Source organism: Zootoca vivipara, chromosome 5 (assembly GCF_965207765.1).
Source record: "Zootoca vivipara chromosome 5, rZooViv2.hap1.1, whole genome shotgun sequence".
Lineage (NCBI taxonomy): Eukaryota > Metazoa > Chordata > Lepidosauria > Squamata > Lacertidae > Zootoca > Zootoca vivipara.
Window position 1 is genome coordinate 23284368 of NC_142588.1, and position 17626 is coordinate 23301993.

Consider the following 17626-nt stretch of genomic DNA (forward strand, 5'->3'; position numbering starts at 1 on the left):
CCTTCCTTGCTTTTCATTCCTCCTACCAACTTGCCAGCATTCAAAATTCGCCAGGTGCATTTTGCATCTGGCTATTGGCCACTTGCGATTAAGTGAAGTTGCTCGGGAGCCAGGATGACGCCTGACATCTCCACCATCTGGAGGTGCATGTCTGGGAATCCTTGGATCTTGACTGTTTTCACACATGAGTGAAAACAGCTATATCTTCCTGCTATATTTTATCTGCACAATCAGAATGAATTTCAGCAACCAAAAAGCCATATTGAGAAATTCGGCTTTCAGGACCACCTGGCCCCTAAACGGCAACTAGGCGTTCCATTTTGGCAACGGCAGCCCTGGTTTAAGGAGCCATTTGGCACTTAGCTTATATATCTGAGATTCTAACGCTGCAACTTAAACGGAGCACCTTGTTCATTCTGAACCACGTTTTGGGCAGCCACCATCTCCAACGCCATCCCTTCGCTCAGGTGTGAATGCAAAGAATCACAACCCAGCCATTCCAACAGAAGACAACGACGACGACGACACAACAACTGTGTGCAATAGACATGCATGCCGGCAGCAGGCGGAGCAGAGAAGAGAGCCCCATTCCCTCTCCAAAACATGTGGAGAGCAACTCCTGGCGAGCGAAACGAAAATAAAGACGGCTGCCACCAGGGGCCCGTTGGCGTGGCTGCTGCCCATGTTCAAATACCGAGAAGGCCCGACTCAGATTATGGCTCAGAGCTGTTCCGAGATGCAATCCTGAGTGCACTCAACTCGGCAGGACCTCCTTCGGAGTAGGCGCAGGATCGAGCTGTCTGCCAGGGCAAAGGTGGCTAAAAGCAGCAGCTCGCGCGTGGGGGAAAAGCGCGCAGGCGAGGAAAGGGGACGGAGGCGCGGGAAAGCCCGGAGCCCTCCCAGCTGGGCCTCCACCTTCCCCCGCCCTTCCCCCGGCGCCTCGCCAGCCCTTCCACCCGGAACCCTCCCAAGGCGAGGCCCTCCGAAGCCCCACCTGAGGCGGGCCCCGCCGGCGCCTCCCCTCCGCCAACTCCCAGGTGAAGAGGCGAGCGGCGGGCCTTCCTGAGGACAGGGAGAGGGTGCCTCGCGTGGGGGGGGAGGCGAAGGGGGTCGAGCCCCGCTTGCTCCTGTAACGCCCTGCCCGGCCCTCCCGCACTCACGATGGTGACGCTGGCCTTGCGCAGGTCGCGGTTCTCCTCCTGCAGCGCTTTGCACTTGAGCTTGTAGGTCTCCAGCTCGATCTTGAGCACCTTGTTCTCCTGCTGCAGCGACGCCAGGCGGTTCGTCAGCTCCTCCAGCCGGAACGGCGAGATCACGATGCCGCCCGCTTTGCTGCCCCCCGAGGAGCCAGGCCCCGCCGGGCAGCCGGGAAGAGACACCCCCGGACCGCCGCCGCTGCCTCCCGCGCCGTCCGTGTCGCTCTCGCTGGCGCTGTCGGCCATGCCCCGGCCCTGGGGAGGCGGCGGCTCCTGCTGCTGCTGTTGCACACACCTCAGCGCGCTTTCCTGCTCGTCTGCCCGCCTCTCGGGCTGCGGCGGCTGTGCTGTTGCTGCTGCTGCGAGGCACGGAGGCGGGGTCGGCGGCCGAAGCTCACCGCCTGGGCCGAGCAAGCGACGAGAGGCTGGCGCACGCTCCGTCCGCGCCGAATAAGCCGCTCTCGCTCGGCTCCAAGAAGGGAGCTGCCCGCTTCCCCCGGCGGGCCCACAGCGACGCCGGCCGCGGCTTAGGGATACTGCAACGGATACAGCCAATTTCCATGGCTGTCTGGGCGGAGACAACGCCGCCTCCCTGGGCGGAACCGTAATCTGCAACGCCAAAAAAAGAAAGGCGCCGTCAATAGTCTCTAGGTAAAGCAGCAGCGCCGCCGCCGCCTCAGGTGAACTTCGGGCGGCACGGCCTTCAGGCCCACCAGAACTTGCAGCCCGAGTTAAATTTATAAGAAAGTAAGTCGCCCACCCCCGGTTGGACTTGCTTCTGAGGGGAAGGTGCGCACCGTTGCCTTGCTAGGCGCTCTAAGGCCTTGTGCACAAGCAGGTACTTCGGGGTAACTGCCCTGCCACGGGTTGCGTGGCCTATGGGTTGTAAAGTTACCTCACGACTAAAGCAGAAAGCCCATGGCAACATACCCAAGTTTTATTTCAGAGGGAGCTTTTGGCACGCAAGAGCCTGCTTTGTCAAGAGTAAGCTGTGGAAATGGGTGGGGTCCCGTGTGATACTTGCAGGCTGCTATCGAAAAATGAATGCAATGTGTACTACTACTACTACTACTACTAATTTATATGCCACGCTTCTGACTGGGTTACCCCAGCCATTCTGGGTGGCTTCCAACAAATTAAAACACAGTAAGACATCAGACATTAAAAACTTCCCTACTATAAAAGGTTGTCCACAGAGGTCTAAAAGCCATATACCGGTAGTAGTTTGTTGCATTGACATCTGATGGGATACACTCTTAAGCAAAACTTCCTTTCAGCTCTGCCTTCTCTACAACACAGTCCCTGCTCATGTTTACAGTGGAGGCATGTTTCAATGAGTTCTCTGGTTTTCCCCACATAAATGTGCACATGGCCCCATTGAACACAGTGAAACTTCTGAGTAAGGTTCGCCTAAGAGCCCACTGCTATCCTACGGCCATGCTTGAGTTTTATGACAGGATTCGGCTACGAAAGAAACATCTAAAAAGGGGTCTCATAATACCCTGAAATTCATGCCTTCTTTTCTTCAAGATCCCAATTCCAGATTAGGCTCCCCCATTTTGGGTTTTGAAAAAACAAATCCAGCATAGAATGCAAGCCTTTGCAGAATTAGGCATGCCTACATTTGCTCATTTAAAAGGCTTATTCTTCTTTGGCGATCACTCCTAACCGAGTAAGATTGTCTTCCATAAACACGGTTTTAACAATGAGTCCGTAAGTGACTGTGGAGGCCTGCCTTCTTTCTTGTAACCAGACCCAAATAGAGATTCACCAAATCTATGCAGCATTGTGGACTTGTTTTGTCTTAAGTTCAATTTGTTTTGTAATGCTATGACTTGATAACATCTCAATCCTTTCTAGATGTAAGGGAGAACAAGGTTCTGCAGAGTAGGTGTGGTAGTGGGTAATATGACAGAGCCAGTGTGGAAGCTCAGATATTGCAGCATTCCTTCCACTTACAGTAGTTCAGCGCTAAGCTCCTTGAGCAATGGCTTTTGTTTTTTATACTAGTATTTATCTATCTTTTGGTTGCTACACACAGGGTTAGTGGCATATTTGCAGTCTTCTCCTGGTGCCCTTGAAATCTCTGAGCCAACCCCCACTCACTGCTCCCTCAGTTGTAAGGTGGCAAGGGTGTTGTTTTTATCCCTTGAAATGTACAGAGCTGAAGGAGGAAGTTCCTTTTTCAGCTCTATGTGCTTTTCAAGGCTCAGTTTAATTCTTTTGGATCTCAATTTATCCATGGACCTAGAAAGGTTGGCCCCTGATCTAAGGGGATGCTGTATGTGTCATATGACATAATAGTGATGCAAGTTTCTCTAAACCTGCAGGTGGCAGCGAGTGAAGTGGAGCAGGAGGGGTAGAGAAACTCAACAGTGATGAATTATTGTTGAATGTTGAGAGACCTTAGTGTTACTTGAGAAAGATGAGCAAGAGGCATGGGGCTGCTGTTTTCTGTAGCAGCCCTATGTGTCTGCTGCAGCATCATGTTGGCTCCGTTTCCGTTACTCTGTTATTAAGGGGCTAACTTCATGTGCCACTAAATGGCATTTTTAGCAAACGTGGTTTTTAAAAAGTTAAATTTCAGCTGTGGAGATGGCAATTTGCAGTAGGGAAAAAAAAAGTTAAAATTGGCACCAATGAGAACTTTCGCCTAATGCTAATTGCTACATGCAGCAAATGGGACAATTTTTATAGAAATCATGAATAGGGAAGAATATCATAGAATTGTAGAGTTGAAAGGTACCACAAGGGTTATCTAGTCCAACCTCCTGCAATGCAGGAATCTTTTGCATAGACAGGCGGAGTCCCCCCAGCCCCAAGTGACCCCCGAGCGGAATAATGACTCAAGACAATGTGCTATGGGATTAAAATTGGCCACAACTTTATTAAGGTTCAGATGTAGGGAGACCTTGGCTCAGGCATTGGGCTTTTATCCTTCCCAGTCCCCAGCCAGGGATCTGGGTGACTTCAGGGTTATCCAGAATGTGTGGGGATTGGGCTAGCTCTGGGGAACATATGTTCAAGCAGAGAGCCCGCCCCTTACCTGGCTAATCCCCTGGCAACGCCTCCCCCAGGTGAGATTGGGCGGATGACTGAGGTAGGCGGAGACCCCAGGATTCCAGCCTGGGAAGGATGAAGCCAGCCCCAACTACCGGGAGCCACACTGGGGTCCAGGAGGCTGCACGTGATCATGCAAAAGTCTCCCCCCCCCATTTGATGTGGGGAGCGTCATTACTCAATGTGGGACTTGAATGCATGACCCTGAGATTAAATCTCCTTCCTGCTCTACTGAGCTTTTTATAAAACTCCCTTCCCCACTTACTGTAGTATTTATGAAAATTCCACCCCAACACTTGGGCTGGTATTCAACATAAATACATACACACAATTGTGATTGCTGATCATGCCATTAATGTAACATTCTAGTTATTAAATTTGTATCCTGCCCTTCCAAAGAAGCCTGGGGAAACATGAAGGTAGACTTATGCGAGCCAGTTGGGTGTTCTCTCCTGGGAGTAGGGTGCTGACTGTTGAAGAGACTCGTTTCTGCTCCTTCTTAAGGACATGAATAGTTACCGTTATAGAAATAGGAAATGTCAGGTGCTGGAATAGTATACACAAGCAGCCCACTGTACATTTCACATATACAGTCATACCTCGGGTTACAGCCGCTTCAGGTTGCATGTTTTCAGGTTGTGCACCATGCCAAACCCGGAAGTCCTGAAACAGGTTACTTCCGGGTTTCGGCGCATGCGCAGAAGAAGAATCACAACCCGCGCGTGCGCAGATGTGGCGCTGCGGGTTGTGAACACTGCGGGTTGCGAACATGCCTTCCGCACAGATCAGGTTCGCAACCCGAGCGTCCACTGTAGGAGCAGTCTTGGGAAGTGTCTAAGCAATTTCCCTCCCCATATTCAAATGGAAGGAGTGGTTGTTGTGCCCTGTGCTCTTTGCTGTTATTTCAAAGGCAGGAAGAGGATCCAACTTTCTGTTCAAATGAACTTTTGTTTTTTGTTTTTTTTATCATCACATACCACTTGAGATGGTTGCTTGAGCAAAAGATCCTGTTTCCATTGAGGGAAAGAAGGGTGTGTCCTCCCACCATGTTGATAAAATAACTTGTGATGCAGTTGGTGCTCCATGCAGTTTCCTGTATGTAAGAACAGCCATACATGGGTAAAATATTTTGTGCTTTGGTGACAAGTATCTCTGTACACCCTATTAGTGGGATAAAATCTATTATTAGGCATGTGCAGGAGTCAGTGCTTTAGTTTTTATTTTCCATTCTTCTCCATGGGAATTCTCAAACTGGCTTTTGATGTTTCCTTATCCCCAAATGGCTAACAAGAGTGTCTCCCATTTAAAAAAGAAATCACAGGTGAGCTTCAGATGGACCTAGCACAGACATACACAGCTGAAATTGTAGGATTGTCATCCCACGTCCTAAGACATTTTGGCATATGGTGATGTTACCTGCCTGATTAGAGGTATCACTTGAATTTGAGGAAAGGGCAAATTAAGACAAAAAGAAACACTTAAGGGTACAAAACACACATTTCTCATCAAAGTGGTGACCCAATTGTGAGAGGGCATGTTGGCCAGTTTTTCTCTTCTTTCAGTGGCCAGCATCAGCATGAGGTCACAATCAGTGTGATGGTATAGTGTGATAGTTTTTGTAAGATGTTGCTGTTGTTTGCTTGTCAAATTTTATCACTGTGAGGCATCTTAGGAAAGTGTTAAACAGCTGCATAATGTTTAAGCTGAAAAGGTACAGATAACTAATCTTATATTCTCTGGCATATTGTGAGAGGGAGCAATGTGACAAAAACTGTTGTGTGAAGGAGCACTTGGATGACTTTACTTTGTGTCAGCCTTAAAATGGCAATGTTACTTCTAGGCTCCCTAAAATGTCCCACACTGCCTGCTTTCTCAAAATGAGAATTTGGTCTCTGCAAGCTGGTTCATTGTGCTTCCCAAGTCACCTGTTCACAAAGCCCATGTAATTGGTAGTTATTCAGTTATTTATGCAGCTGCTCTGGTTTTTAGCAAAAGTAGTAATTCTTGTAATGGTGGAGTATGAGGGATTTAATTATCTCTTACCATAATAGTTATTTGTTTGTCCTGCTCCACAGTGGTCTTCTCATTTAATCCTCATTTAATAGTTCTCTAATGGCATATTCTGTCATGTAGTTGCCCTACTTCATCCTCCTAAGGATAGGAAATTAGACTTCCTGTGCACACTTATGCTCAGGTAAGCCTCATTGAACATAACAGGACTAGTTTCCAAGGAACCAAGCATAAGATCAGGCCTCCCACCCCCTTAACTTTGGCATTTTGATTCATAAGCAGACAAACCTTGTAATATTTCTGGGGCAGTGGCAAGGAGATCTCCTTGAGCTGGTGTTGTATACTGACTGAGGCTGCAGTCTTACCCACCCTTACCTGGGAGTGAGGCCTTCCGCAGTACTTGCTACTGAGTAGACACAGGATTGCACTGTGAGGCATTGAATATTGGTGTTCGTTTAATGATTGTGAAGAATCTTGACTGCCTACACCAGCATGGTGTAGTGGTTAAGAGTGGTGGACTTGTAATCTGGTGAACCGGGTTCGCGTCTCCGCTCCTCCACATGCAGTTGTTGGGTGACCTTGGGCTAGTCACACTTCTCTGAAGTCTCTCAGCCTCACTCACCTCACAGAGTGTTTGTTGTGGGGGAGGAAGGGAAAGGAGATTGTTAGCCCTTTTGAGACTCCTTCGGGTAGTGATAAAGTGGGATATCAAATCCAAACTCCTCCTCCTCCTCCTCCTTGTCTTCTTCATACATTTCAAGCACATCCCCTGCCCAAAAGAATCCTGGGAACTGTAGTTTACTGCTCATAGAACTACAGTCCTCAGCACTGTAACAACCTGCAGTTCCCAGGATTCTTTGGGGTGGTGGGGAACATGTTTTAAATGTACTGAGTGTTCTCAGTCAGCTTCCATAAGCCTCAATCAGCATGGCCAATTGTGAAGAATAATGGTAGTTAAACATCTGGAGGGCAGTATGTTACATCTGGAGGGCACTCGTAACTTATGAGGATTTTCACACATGCAGCTATTATCAGTTTAGAGCCTCTGTCCTTGCCACATGTGAATTTTGATACAGCAGGAGATAATGAAGAAGAAAACTTGAAATGTATATTGCAGCTACAGTAGGTTTTACATTTGCATTATAGACTCATTTAAGAAGCTTTTTAAATGCCTTTTTCTCCTTAAGAGTCTCTTCTCCAATCACTGAAAGACCCCCCCCCTTTCCCCTCTGACTTGCAATTAAATAGCTGTAAGGAGTACACTACAGATGGCATTATGGTTTTGGGAAAGCAGACAGCAGGCCCCATTTTCCTTGTAAATGCTTGCATTTTCAATTTTCAGTATTCAAATGACTCAGGAAAAATACATGCTGCATCAATAAGCTTGCTTCCCAATGAACGGACTTTAAAGGAGGCAGAAAAATGGAAATAAAAATGTCAGCAGCATTTGGAGGCTATGCTCTTAAGTGGTTTGGAGGAAATTGTGGCCTGTTACCTGAGAGATGGAAACCATAGCCTGCATTTTGTCATGCAGTGGAACTTGAGAACAAGATGTGGGCTGCAATGCTATACCTATTGTCCTAGGAGTCAGCCCCGCTGAACTCAATAGGGCTTACTTCTGAGCACTGCTTTTTTCTAAAAAAATGTTTAGGGGTCGTCAGACTCTCATTTTCCTACTCATATTGAAATACTGCCCCTCAGTGAGGCCAAACTTAGATTCACAAAATGTTTAGGGGTATGCATCCCCCCAGAAAAAAAGCACTGCTTCTGAGTAAGCATGCTTAGGATTGTGCTGTTGAGTGCCTTACAAGAAGATACTTGCACTGTGCTAGGTAAAGCTAGTATTTAAATAATGCATTTAAAAAGGGAATATGTTTTGGGGAGAGGAGAGGAAGTAACACCTTGAGACCTGAAATCTAGTATTTTCTGCAGTTACTTTTTCCCTCCTTTAAAGGGACAAGAGTCTTTTGAAGAGTGGAGTTCTACTTCTAGGCCACTAGCTATGTAATTGATTAAAACATCTTGCTTTCTGAGCAATTGATTTTTCACCTTTTAAAAATATTTTCTCTTTATTATGAAGTCCCTTTTTCTTTTTTGCAATGTGCCTGTATTTTCAACTGTTACACAATAGGCAGAAATCCAGTAGGATATGCTTCTTAACATAAAGTTGCAGACATGAGAAACCATTCACCTGTTGAATTTCTGCCTGCCATGTACCGTAGCTGTTTAAAGCACAATAACCCTCTCACCAAAAGGTGGGAATCCCCTGCACAGCAAGGAGCGATAGAAACTTGCTTTCAAAAAAGAAATACATGAAGGTTCCCATAGACATGATAGATTTCTTTTTCACTTGGAGCAAAATTCTGCCACTCATTGTACTGTCATAGTCATATAGATTCCAATATCTTTTACAGAGAACCTGAAGCAACACCAACAATCAGCAGGACTCCTGCCTTCTCCCCTTGTTGTGTCACAGAAAAGCAAGGTATGTAACTCTTCATTGCTGGAGGGGTAAGCTTAGATGTTGCTGCTCTGGCTGTGTGCGCTGATTGTAATACCTGTGAGGATCCTAGCACTGCCGTTGAAAAGACTGGGATGTGCTGTAGGCCTTGAATAACCTCCATTGCTGTTGCTTGTTCTTTATCTGGCCAGGCATGCTGGTTGATTGTAGCATAAAAGGCACGTAGGCAGGTCTGCTGAAGCCTGAACCTTCTCAAGCATTATTGACTGTGTCCCAGGAGTGGGACAGGAGGACTGTAGTAATATTTTAGTTTGTTATAATGAATGCTGATGTACATTGGCACAGTATCAGGAAAGTTTATATCCCTGAGCAGAGAGTTTGTGGAATGGTTTGAATCGTTTGATTCTAGTGTTTGTGTTGTATACCTGGATGGCTCTGGCAATATGTAACAGGTTATTTCACTTGTTAAAAGGGAAAGTTGCAAACCATGTGTGCTGGCCACATGTAAAGCAGGTTTGGAGAGAGCTAGTAAGTGGGCATTTCTTGCATTTGAAGTGTAAGCTGGACTGAGGTGCTTTTTGATTCTAAGATACAGCTGCAACATATAGAACATAATAATTTCCATGCCCCCCAGCAAAAATAAATAAATCCTGGTGGGGACATAGGTATATTAATTTTAGTGTTAGAGATTGCCTTTATAAAAGTATTTCCACATGAATGCTCAGAACACTGTGTTCACAGCACTTGTTAGGAAAGCATCTTCAGTCAGTCTTTACAGATGTACAGTGTAGATTTGGAGACTGCTGGAGTAATTTTAAGTCACTGCAATTTACCTTTCAATTGTAGCACCAAGATGTTTGGGGATAATTTTCTTACAGTTTTCCAAGTGTTTTTGTTGCCAACGGCCATCACGTTGCATTCATGATTGTTCTTTTTTTGGTTTTTGTAACAAAATACACACCTTACAAAAGAACTCCAGACATGGGGAAACATTGAAGAAAATATGACCAATTAGCATTATTATACAGATTAAAAAACCAACCACCACCAACCTGTGACTCATTGCATCTATATTACCCTCTTTGCTATAGGGACCAGGACTGGAACTAGTTATGTTTGGAGATGTCTAGCTGCCACCAAAAATAGCATCCTGACATTTCCTTGTCCTCTGTGCCCTGGTAATGTCTGCTACTGTGAAACCCATGCCACAATTTCTGGGTGCTGTGGTGATCTCCACCACATTCCATTTGGGCTGCCCTTTATGATGCCTTGTAGTGCACTGATGTTACATTGTATGCTTTGTCGTATTATGCTGTGTACACACTCTTTGTTTACTCTGCATCCAGTCAGTGCTTTTTTCTGGGAGTTCTCAAGGGTACATAGTACCAGCACCTTTTTTTCTAGAAGAAAAGCACTGCATCCAATGCACTCCCATTGCTAGTTTGGGAAGGTGTACACACAACATTGGGAAGTGGGTGGCGCTGTGGTCTAAACCACAGAGCCTAGGGCTTGCCGATCAGAAGGTCGGTGGTTCGAATCCCTGCGACAGGGTGAGCTCCCATTGCTCAGTTCTAGCTCCTGCCCACCTAGCAGTTTGAATGCACGTCAAAGTGCAAGTAGATAAATAGGCAGGTAGGTAAAGGGCGTTTCCGTGCGCTGCTCTGGTTCACCAGAAGCAGCTTAGTCATGCTGGCCACATGACCCGGAAGCTGTCTGTGGACAAACGCCGGCTCCTTCGGCCTATAGAGTGAGATGAGCGCCGCAACCCGAGTTGTTCGCGACTGGTCCTTATGGTCAAGGGTACCTTTACCTTTACCTTACACACAACATTAGCTACAATCTATATCTATCCTGTCATTTCCTATGAAATACTGTGTTTTGATGCATTTTCCCACAAACCATATTTGATCTAATTAAGCTGGTAATGTGTACACAGCCATAAACTCTCTGGGGGAGACAGGATTTTGCTACATGGCTGCTGTCTTGACTAGTTCCAGACTAGTACACTATTGCCACCCAAGTTACCTACAAAAATAAATGGACAATTTTTCGTATGTGGGGAGATGAAACAAATGCGTTATATTGTGTAAATAACTAAGTGATAATTAGTGTAGTTCTGCTCAGAAATAATACTTTTCAACAGAGATAGTTCACACATGCAGTTATTAAAGTCCTCATGTACTAATTAAATCTAGAGAACAAGTGATGAATATTCATGAGTAGAATTAATCCAGAGTAATCAACAATACTTTTAAAGAGAGATAACAGTATGCTACTATGTTAATAGAATTTAAGTATTTATGATCACAGTCCAGTGGTGGTACTACACACTTACGTGCTGTGGAAAATAGTCCTTTCGTCACTGAAAAGTTGCAAATGGCTCAGTCATACTAAATGAGCATTGATTATATTTGCCTTATATTTTCGGACTCTTATCTGTGTTGATTGCAAGCTACAAGTTGCTCACTGGAAGCCCAAAGTTGTGCAGCATTTATTTTTATTCTTCTGGAGTTTAAGTTCCAAATCAATATAATATGAGGATATCATCATAATGACTGTTCTGGACTACACCAAGGATGAGCTAAGAACCCGAACACTGATTAAAAGACATAAGGGATCAACACTCCCTTCTGAATTGGAGGACAATGATGGACAGAGTGGAGGAAGGTGAAGCTGTGAGCCAAGCACTCGGAGAAGCCCCGTGAGGATGTTTTATTTGCACATTTATTTGCCTATCCAACCTCGGGCGGGTGCATAACCTAGAGTAATGGTTCTTACTAGACAATAGTACAAGAAACAGGAAGCACCGCTTGTATCTGAAAGTGTTCCACACGTGAGAGAAAGGCAAAATACCTATTCTTCCAGTGCATCTAGTGAAATGCACTCAGCAAAGAATTGATGGTTGATGTTTTCCACGCATAATTTTCAATCTGCTACAATAATCTTCCACTTTTCTGCAAGGGAGTTTGCCCATGTCTTCTCTTCATTGCTTTGCTACTGAAGGCAGGAGACAGGTTCCATCATAAGGCTTGAGTGGGGAAGGTGATAGGTTGTGTTTGAGAGCCACTATGACATCAGCAGCCCAACCTGACACCAGTAGCCAATAGCATTAACTGCACAGGGATGAAAGATGGGAAGCAGGGGAGAGACCTTGAGTTAAAGGGATGACATGGAAGCAAGCAGTGTACAGAGGGAAGGTGATGAAGTCAAGGAAGAATGCAAGCAGTCAGTCTGGGAAAGAAGGTGTGGAAGAAGAAAAGCTGAAGGAGACAGAAGCTGGATCAGGAGAAGCTTGGAGGTTTACAAAATGAGAAGAAGCCAATACAGTGGTACCTCGGGTTACAAGCGCTTCAGGTTACAGATGCAGGTAACCCAGAAATAGTACCTTGGGCTAAGCACTTTGCTTCAGAATTAGAACAGAAATTGTGCTCCGACGGCGCGGTGGCAACCGGAGGCCCCATTAGCTAAAGTGGTACCTCAGGTTTTAAGAACAGTTTCAGGTTAAGAACGGACCTCCAGAATGAATTAAGTTCTTAACCAGAGGTACCACTATTTGAGAAAGAGAAGAGGTGGCAGGAGTTCGAGGGAAGATGTGAAATAATGCTGCAGGCAGAGGAGGCAGGAAGGCAAAGGGATGGGAGGGACTCAGAGAAGAGAAGGTAGGGCAATGCCGCTTGTGAGCAGGAAAACTTGGGCATACAGTCTCTCTTTGTAACCACATTTCAACATGCGCCACTCCCACCATTTCCACAGGAGTATGAATAAATACCACAATATACATATAAGTGAAGAGTTTTAACACAATTTATTTTATGCTTAAATAATCAACTAGATCATCCAGTGTTTGTGTTTTCTTCATACATATTTAATTAGAGCTATTATCAATGAAACCTGTTTTCATATGAAGATAATTAACAAATTTAAGTATTTCACCAAAAACCCAAATAAAAATGCCCTTTAAAACACAGCAGCCTTAGCAACCTAATATTACACTGCTAGAATGATTACAGATGATTGGCTTACTTAAAGATTCTACATCTTAGAGCCAGTACACAATACAGTAATATTTTTACAGCGTGCTGCCAGTCTGTTAGCTAAGAATTTCTCTTCATTTCTTTTTTTTATTTAAATATCCCAAACTTGTGCTGACAAGAGCACCAACCCACTTCTAAAAGCTGCAAGCATATTCCCCCTGGTATAAAGCAAGAACAGATAGCACCCCCCTCCCTATAATGCAACTACTGTATATGTTATGGTTTCTTTAAATTTCAGGTCGTTTCCATTGAAAAAGTTGGCAACAGCAACAAATATTAGATGAAGGGCTTTGTGTTTACAGGTAAAGGGCACACTCCGCCAAGCACTGCTGCTGTGTAACCAGCCTTCATTTTCAGTGGCGGTTGTGCTGGAGCCCACTGCAAGCCCCATTTAAATGCGGGGGGGGGGGGCTTAGCAGCTGTGCTTGGTTGATTGCACCCCCCAGAGTTTTATTTGTCACATTGCGGCCTAGTGTTTGCAAAACTGGAAAAGATTTCATCAAAATAAGGTGAATCGCATGCATCAAAATATTAGTACTCTGAAGAAAAAAATTTTTTTTCACAGAACTACAGAATTCCTCCTTTTAGGAATCATTAAATTTGCAGCAGATTTTAAAGATTTTTTTAAAATCAAGCTAGCGTTTTGCATATACAAACATTATAATCGCTAAATATACAAGAATCTGTGAAGATACACCCAGAATACCCCTGCAGGTGTAGCCGTTTGAGACACTGATTTCTGTTCAACATGAATGCAATATTCCGTTTGTGAGCTAAGAATTATCAACATTTATTCTACTTCTTCTTAGAATTTATACAGTGTTATTTATTTACAGTGAAACTATTGATGTTAGTTTTTTTTCCTTAAAAAAAGAGAAAAAAAGAAAGAGTATTTTATTACCCTGACAGTTTGGGTCCAAGAAAAATAAGGCGAGCTGTTGTGGATTTTAGTAAATTTTAGTGTCTTTCTGTGGTTTGAACCATTTTTTCAGCGTCGTTACATCCCCTCATCCTACAGGAATTCCTTTTTTCAGATGACATCAAATTGCTTCAATGAAGCTGTTCCAGTGTGGGAATCTTGTATATACACTGCATCGTTCTCCATTGCACACTCTCCAATGTTGTGAATGAAAGTGAATTTCCATGCTCTTGTAGAACTGGCTCATGCTAAATTAAATTTTTTTTGTTCTTCGCATAAAATCCATGCGGTTAATGTGTGGAAGCAGCAAACACACACACACACACACGCTTTATCAGTGACTTGAAAATTCCTGTTGATTTTTTTCCCCATTTCCTTGAGTTTCTCTCTAGAATACTGGCAGTAAAAGCGTACACAGTCTTGAGACAGAAGGGAGAGGGGTGAGGGAAGAAGGGGAAAAAAAACACATTACCAATATCAGAAATCTACCTTTCAAAAGCACCTAATATTTCAGTCCTAAAGATTCCTTTGGCATAAGCAGTAATGACATATCTGCAATAGCGGCTTAAGTGTATGTTTTTGTGGTGTTGGCCTGCACAGGCCACCCTAAGCATGTCTTTGTTTAGGAAGGGGCGTGCTGGTGCAACATTTGATAACTTGGCGTAATCACATTAAAGTTGTGGTACCTGAAAGATCGTCACACTCCTTATATTCATAAATGATCACTATGCTCTGCAAGAGGGGGCCTCCTTCAGGTACCATCTCATCAAAAGATCTGTTCCATACAATACAGGAATCAGACCATTACTGTGGTGGCACCTACTCTTTTGGTACTCCCACAATTTAAAAGATAGGCACCATCTCTAGTGTATTTCCGTTGGCTAGCAAATACTTTCCTTTTTCAGCCAGCCTTTTAAGTAGAGATTTTTGTCTCAGTCTGTGTCTGTATTGAATCTGAAACTCTCTTAACATATGCCATTGTTGCTGGCGTGCCTCTTTATTGCTTCCTAAGACTCCATTTTTGCTCAGAGTATTAAGAGTAGAATGTCTGTGTAGCAAACTGACCATTTGCTGTTTGTATGTTATGAATACGTTGTCTTCTCCACATGCCGGACTTCCTTCTTCGTCTTCATCTTATAACCTTCTCCCTGCTTTAATGGAAAGGTATACATTCAGAAATCAGATGCTGAGGTTGCTATCAAACTGATTTTTAGCAGGTCTCATGCAGCTGGAATGGGACAAGTAAAAAGCTATTAAATCTGAGCACTTCAGAGACACACAAACCACAGCTCTGTAGCCAATCTAATAAGCTGCAAAAACACAAGCTTTCAGTACCATCTGAGTACAGGAAACATAGCCTTACAATGTTATGAATTGTATGCTAGACTGGGATACTGCCACAGTTCAGTGATTATCAGGAAATTTAATGCAGTTTTGAATTTTGAATGTTTCACCCCTCTTGAAAAGCCGGATTCCCAGATTTACCTTTCTGGGCACCCCAAATTAGCAGATCCTTTGGAAACAAAGCTCACTGCTCTTAAGAGAGTTCATAACAGCTCAGCGTCAACTGATGTAGATTAGTAATAGAGAAAATGTCATGAAAGGGGGGAAGAGGAAAGTCAGTACAGTACAAGTATATGCTAAAGCGAAACACATCTGCAACAAAATCTTAAAGCTGACACACAGTGCAGATCTGCCTTTTGCCACTGAAAGACAATAACCAAAGGTGCAGAGTACTGTTGAAGGAATGAAAGCTCATTGGTAATAATTTTTTTAAGCATAGGCCTGATACAGAAGAACCAGAATTTTTACAAGTGTTGCTTTTTCTGAAAATTGTGAGATGCAAGTGATGGTCTCAGCCTACTTTCCCTTCTAAGTACATAATGTTGTTCCTGATACTCAATTGGACAAGGAAAACCATGGTTAAACAATCCCAGTTCCTCATCATTAATGCCTGTCATTCTCCCTTTAAAAAAAAAAATTCATTGAAGGTTGCGTATTCCATTCTCCTGATGTAGAAATACATTTTTCTCACATGTTTTCCTTTTAAATTGGCAAACCAACTTTTGCCTGTAGATGGAATATAGCCCTACTGGCAAAGGATCGGCAGCATCAAACCATTTTGTTAGAAGAAAGTTGTGCTTTTGACAGGGTAACCAAGTAAACCGTTAGGTTAGGTCATTAACTTGTGATGGCCAGTTTTAATGGGGGGCAGTCTGTGAATTAAGGGCACACTTGTTTATTTTTTTATGCTGTTTTGTTTCTGGAGTGTTGCTGTAATTGAGAATGGTTTTAGCCTTTCTTTTTTAAAAAAGAAAGCAACCTTCCCTTTTTAGGATAAGCAATACCTTTTGTTTATTAAATAGCATGGTTTCTTCTTTCAACTTCTCAAAAAGGACACGTGCTTAAGTCTGGGTATTGTGCAAACTTACTTAAATGTAATTCATTAATTGGTTAAAAGACAGGTGATTAATCAAGATTTTCCTTAGGGCCTTTTTAAAAAAAGGAATTCAAAGATCATTAGAAAAGCTGACTTCAATTTGGACTTAAATGGGGGAAATTTAGAAAAAGAAGAATCGCTCAGTGCTAAAAAGTAAAAAAAAAAAACCCCTCCAGAAATCTGGCACTGTTTTAGTCTGTAATCCAAACGTCAAGGATAAGAAACCTCCCTGATAGCTTTCAACTCCCATCAGTATTGGGCATTGTGGATAGTGGTCAGGATTGAGGGCAGCTATAGTCCAGAAACATCTAGAGGGCTACAGCCTCCCCATCCCTGGTTCTCAGCTACCTGCAGTGCAATCCTAGCATAACATTTCCTGGGAAGTCACTCCTACTATGTCCAATGGAGGGTGGGGACTACTCCCAGGTAGGTTTCTACAGGATTCCAGCCTGTGCCACAGAAAGCTCTTTTACAGCAAAAGACTGCAAAGTTAGCCCCCCCCCTCCAGTTTGCTCTGTGTCATCCTCTGTCAAGCTAGTAAAAGAAACTGGAGGAGGTGGTAGGAGATGGGAATGGCAAAGTGTGTTCAGGCTCAGACTCTCCCATTTCAAATGGCTGTATTAAAAACCACTCCTAATGCTAATGTTTCCTACTAGAATATCAAAATGAAATGCATTTCTCTCAAGAATCTGAAGGCACTGAATGAAAAACTGAAGAACCCTGCCAGCACACAACACACCATTTGTGAGACCTTGCCTTTTTTGAGTTCAAATGCACAGCTTGTCAAAAGCACAGGCACTCTTGCTTTGCATTGCTTTAATGTTAAACTGCAAGCAGTCTTTAGCGTTTAGAGAACCAACACAGCCCTTATTTGCTATTCCTGCATACACACACTGGTTACCATGTCACCAGGTTTTTTCTCATGTGGGATAACAACACGCCTTAACACTTTCCGGGTAACCTGTAGGGAAGCAATATGGGAAAAACAAAAATCGATACTTTTTCCACCCGAATCTGAAAGGACAAAGCTAATGTAAAAAGAGTCAACGGAGAGAGGGAGAGGGAGAAGGGAGAAAAGAATGAAAATGCAAGGTGGGTTTACTTTTCGGGTGACGAGGTTGCCTTCTTCATCAGTAAACTGTTCTTCTGTAACAGATTCACCAGGAATGTTTTTTGCCTCCTCACCCTAAAGAATGTGTTACAATATTAGCCAGTCACCCATATTCCCAAATATTGGCTATTCAACATCACTCTGAGCAATAAAATCATGCCATGTTGGATTTTACTTGTCAGAAACAGCAACTACTGATGTCCACATGGTAGTGTCACATTTTAAAAGTATTCCTAAACATAGACAGAAGCCATCTGTGATGGGCTGTCATTGGAAGGAGACTTTGCCTGTAGTGGAAGTACTCTTTGTACATGCACAGACCTATCTTGATCCTTGCCATGCTATGAAGGAACACCCCCCCCCCCCAAATGGGTGAGATTTACCTAACAAACCCA

At 44.0% G+C, this 17626-nt stretch overlaps 2 protein-coding genes and 1 long non-coding RNA gene across 16 annotated transcripts in view; 1 reads left to right on the forward strand and 2 right to left on the reverse strand.

The window, feature by feature from the left end:
- Positions 1-1442, reverse strand: part of CCDC6 (coiled-coil domain containing 6) — a 40562-nt gene extending 39120 nt beyond the window's left edge. The window contains exon 1 of the mRNA XM_035138100.3: positions 1161-1442. Coding sequence (XP_034993991.1) covers positions 1161-1442 — 282 coding nt within the window. The remainder of the gene's footprint in view (positions 1-1160) is intronic.
- A 65-nt stretch (positions 1443-1507) lies between these two features.
- Positions 1508-17626, forward strand: part of LOC132592171 (uncharacterized) — a 46023-nt gene continuing 29904 nt past the window's right edge. For both annotated transcript variants that reach the window (XR_015950162.1, XR_015950163.1), the window contains exons 1-2: positions 1508-1943; positions 8681-8751. This is a non-coding gene — a long non-coding RNA (uncharacterized LOC132592171). The remainder of the gene's footprint in view (positions 1944-8680; positions 8752-17626) is intronic.
- The window catches only part of ANK3 (ankyrin 3), a 338144-nt gene continuing 333031 nt past the window's right edge, over positions 12514-17626 (reverse strand). For 8 of the 13 annotated variants that reach the window (XM_088670194.1, XM_088670192.1, XM_088670189.1 and 5 more), the window contains 4 exons: positions 17223-17306; positions 17022-17081; positions 14746-14831; positions 12514-14099 (listed from right to left, as the gene is read on the reverse strand). In XM_088670194.1, coding sequence (XP_088526320.1) covers positions 14763-14831; positions 17022-17081; positions 17223-17306 — 213 coding nt within the window. In that variant the 3' untranslated portion in view covers positions 12514-14099; positions 14746-14762. The remainder of the gene's footprint in view (positions 14100-14745; positions 14832-17021; positions 17082-17222; positions 17307-17626) is intronic. The other 5 variants (XM_035138096.3, XM_035138098.3, XM_035138097.3 and 2 more) reach the window with 2 other exon arrangements.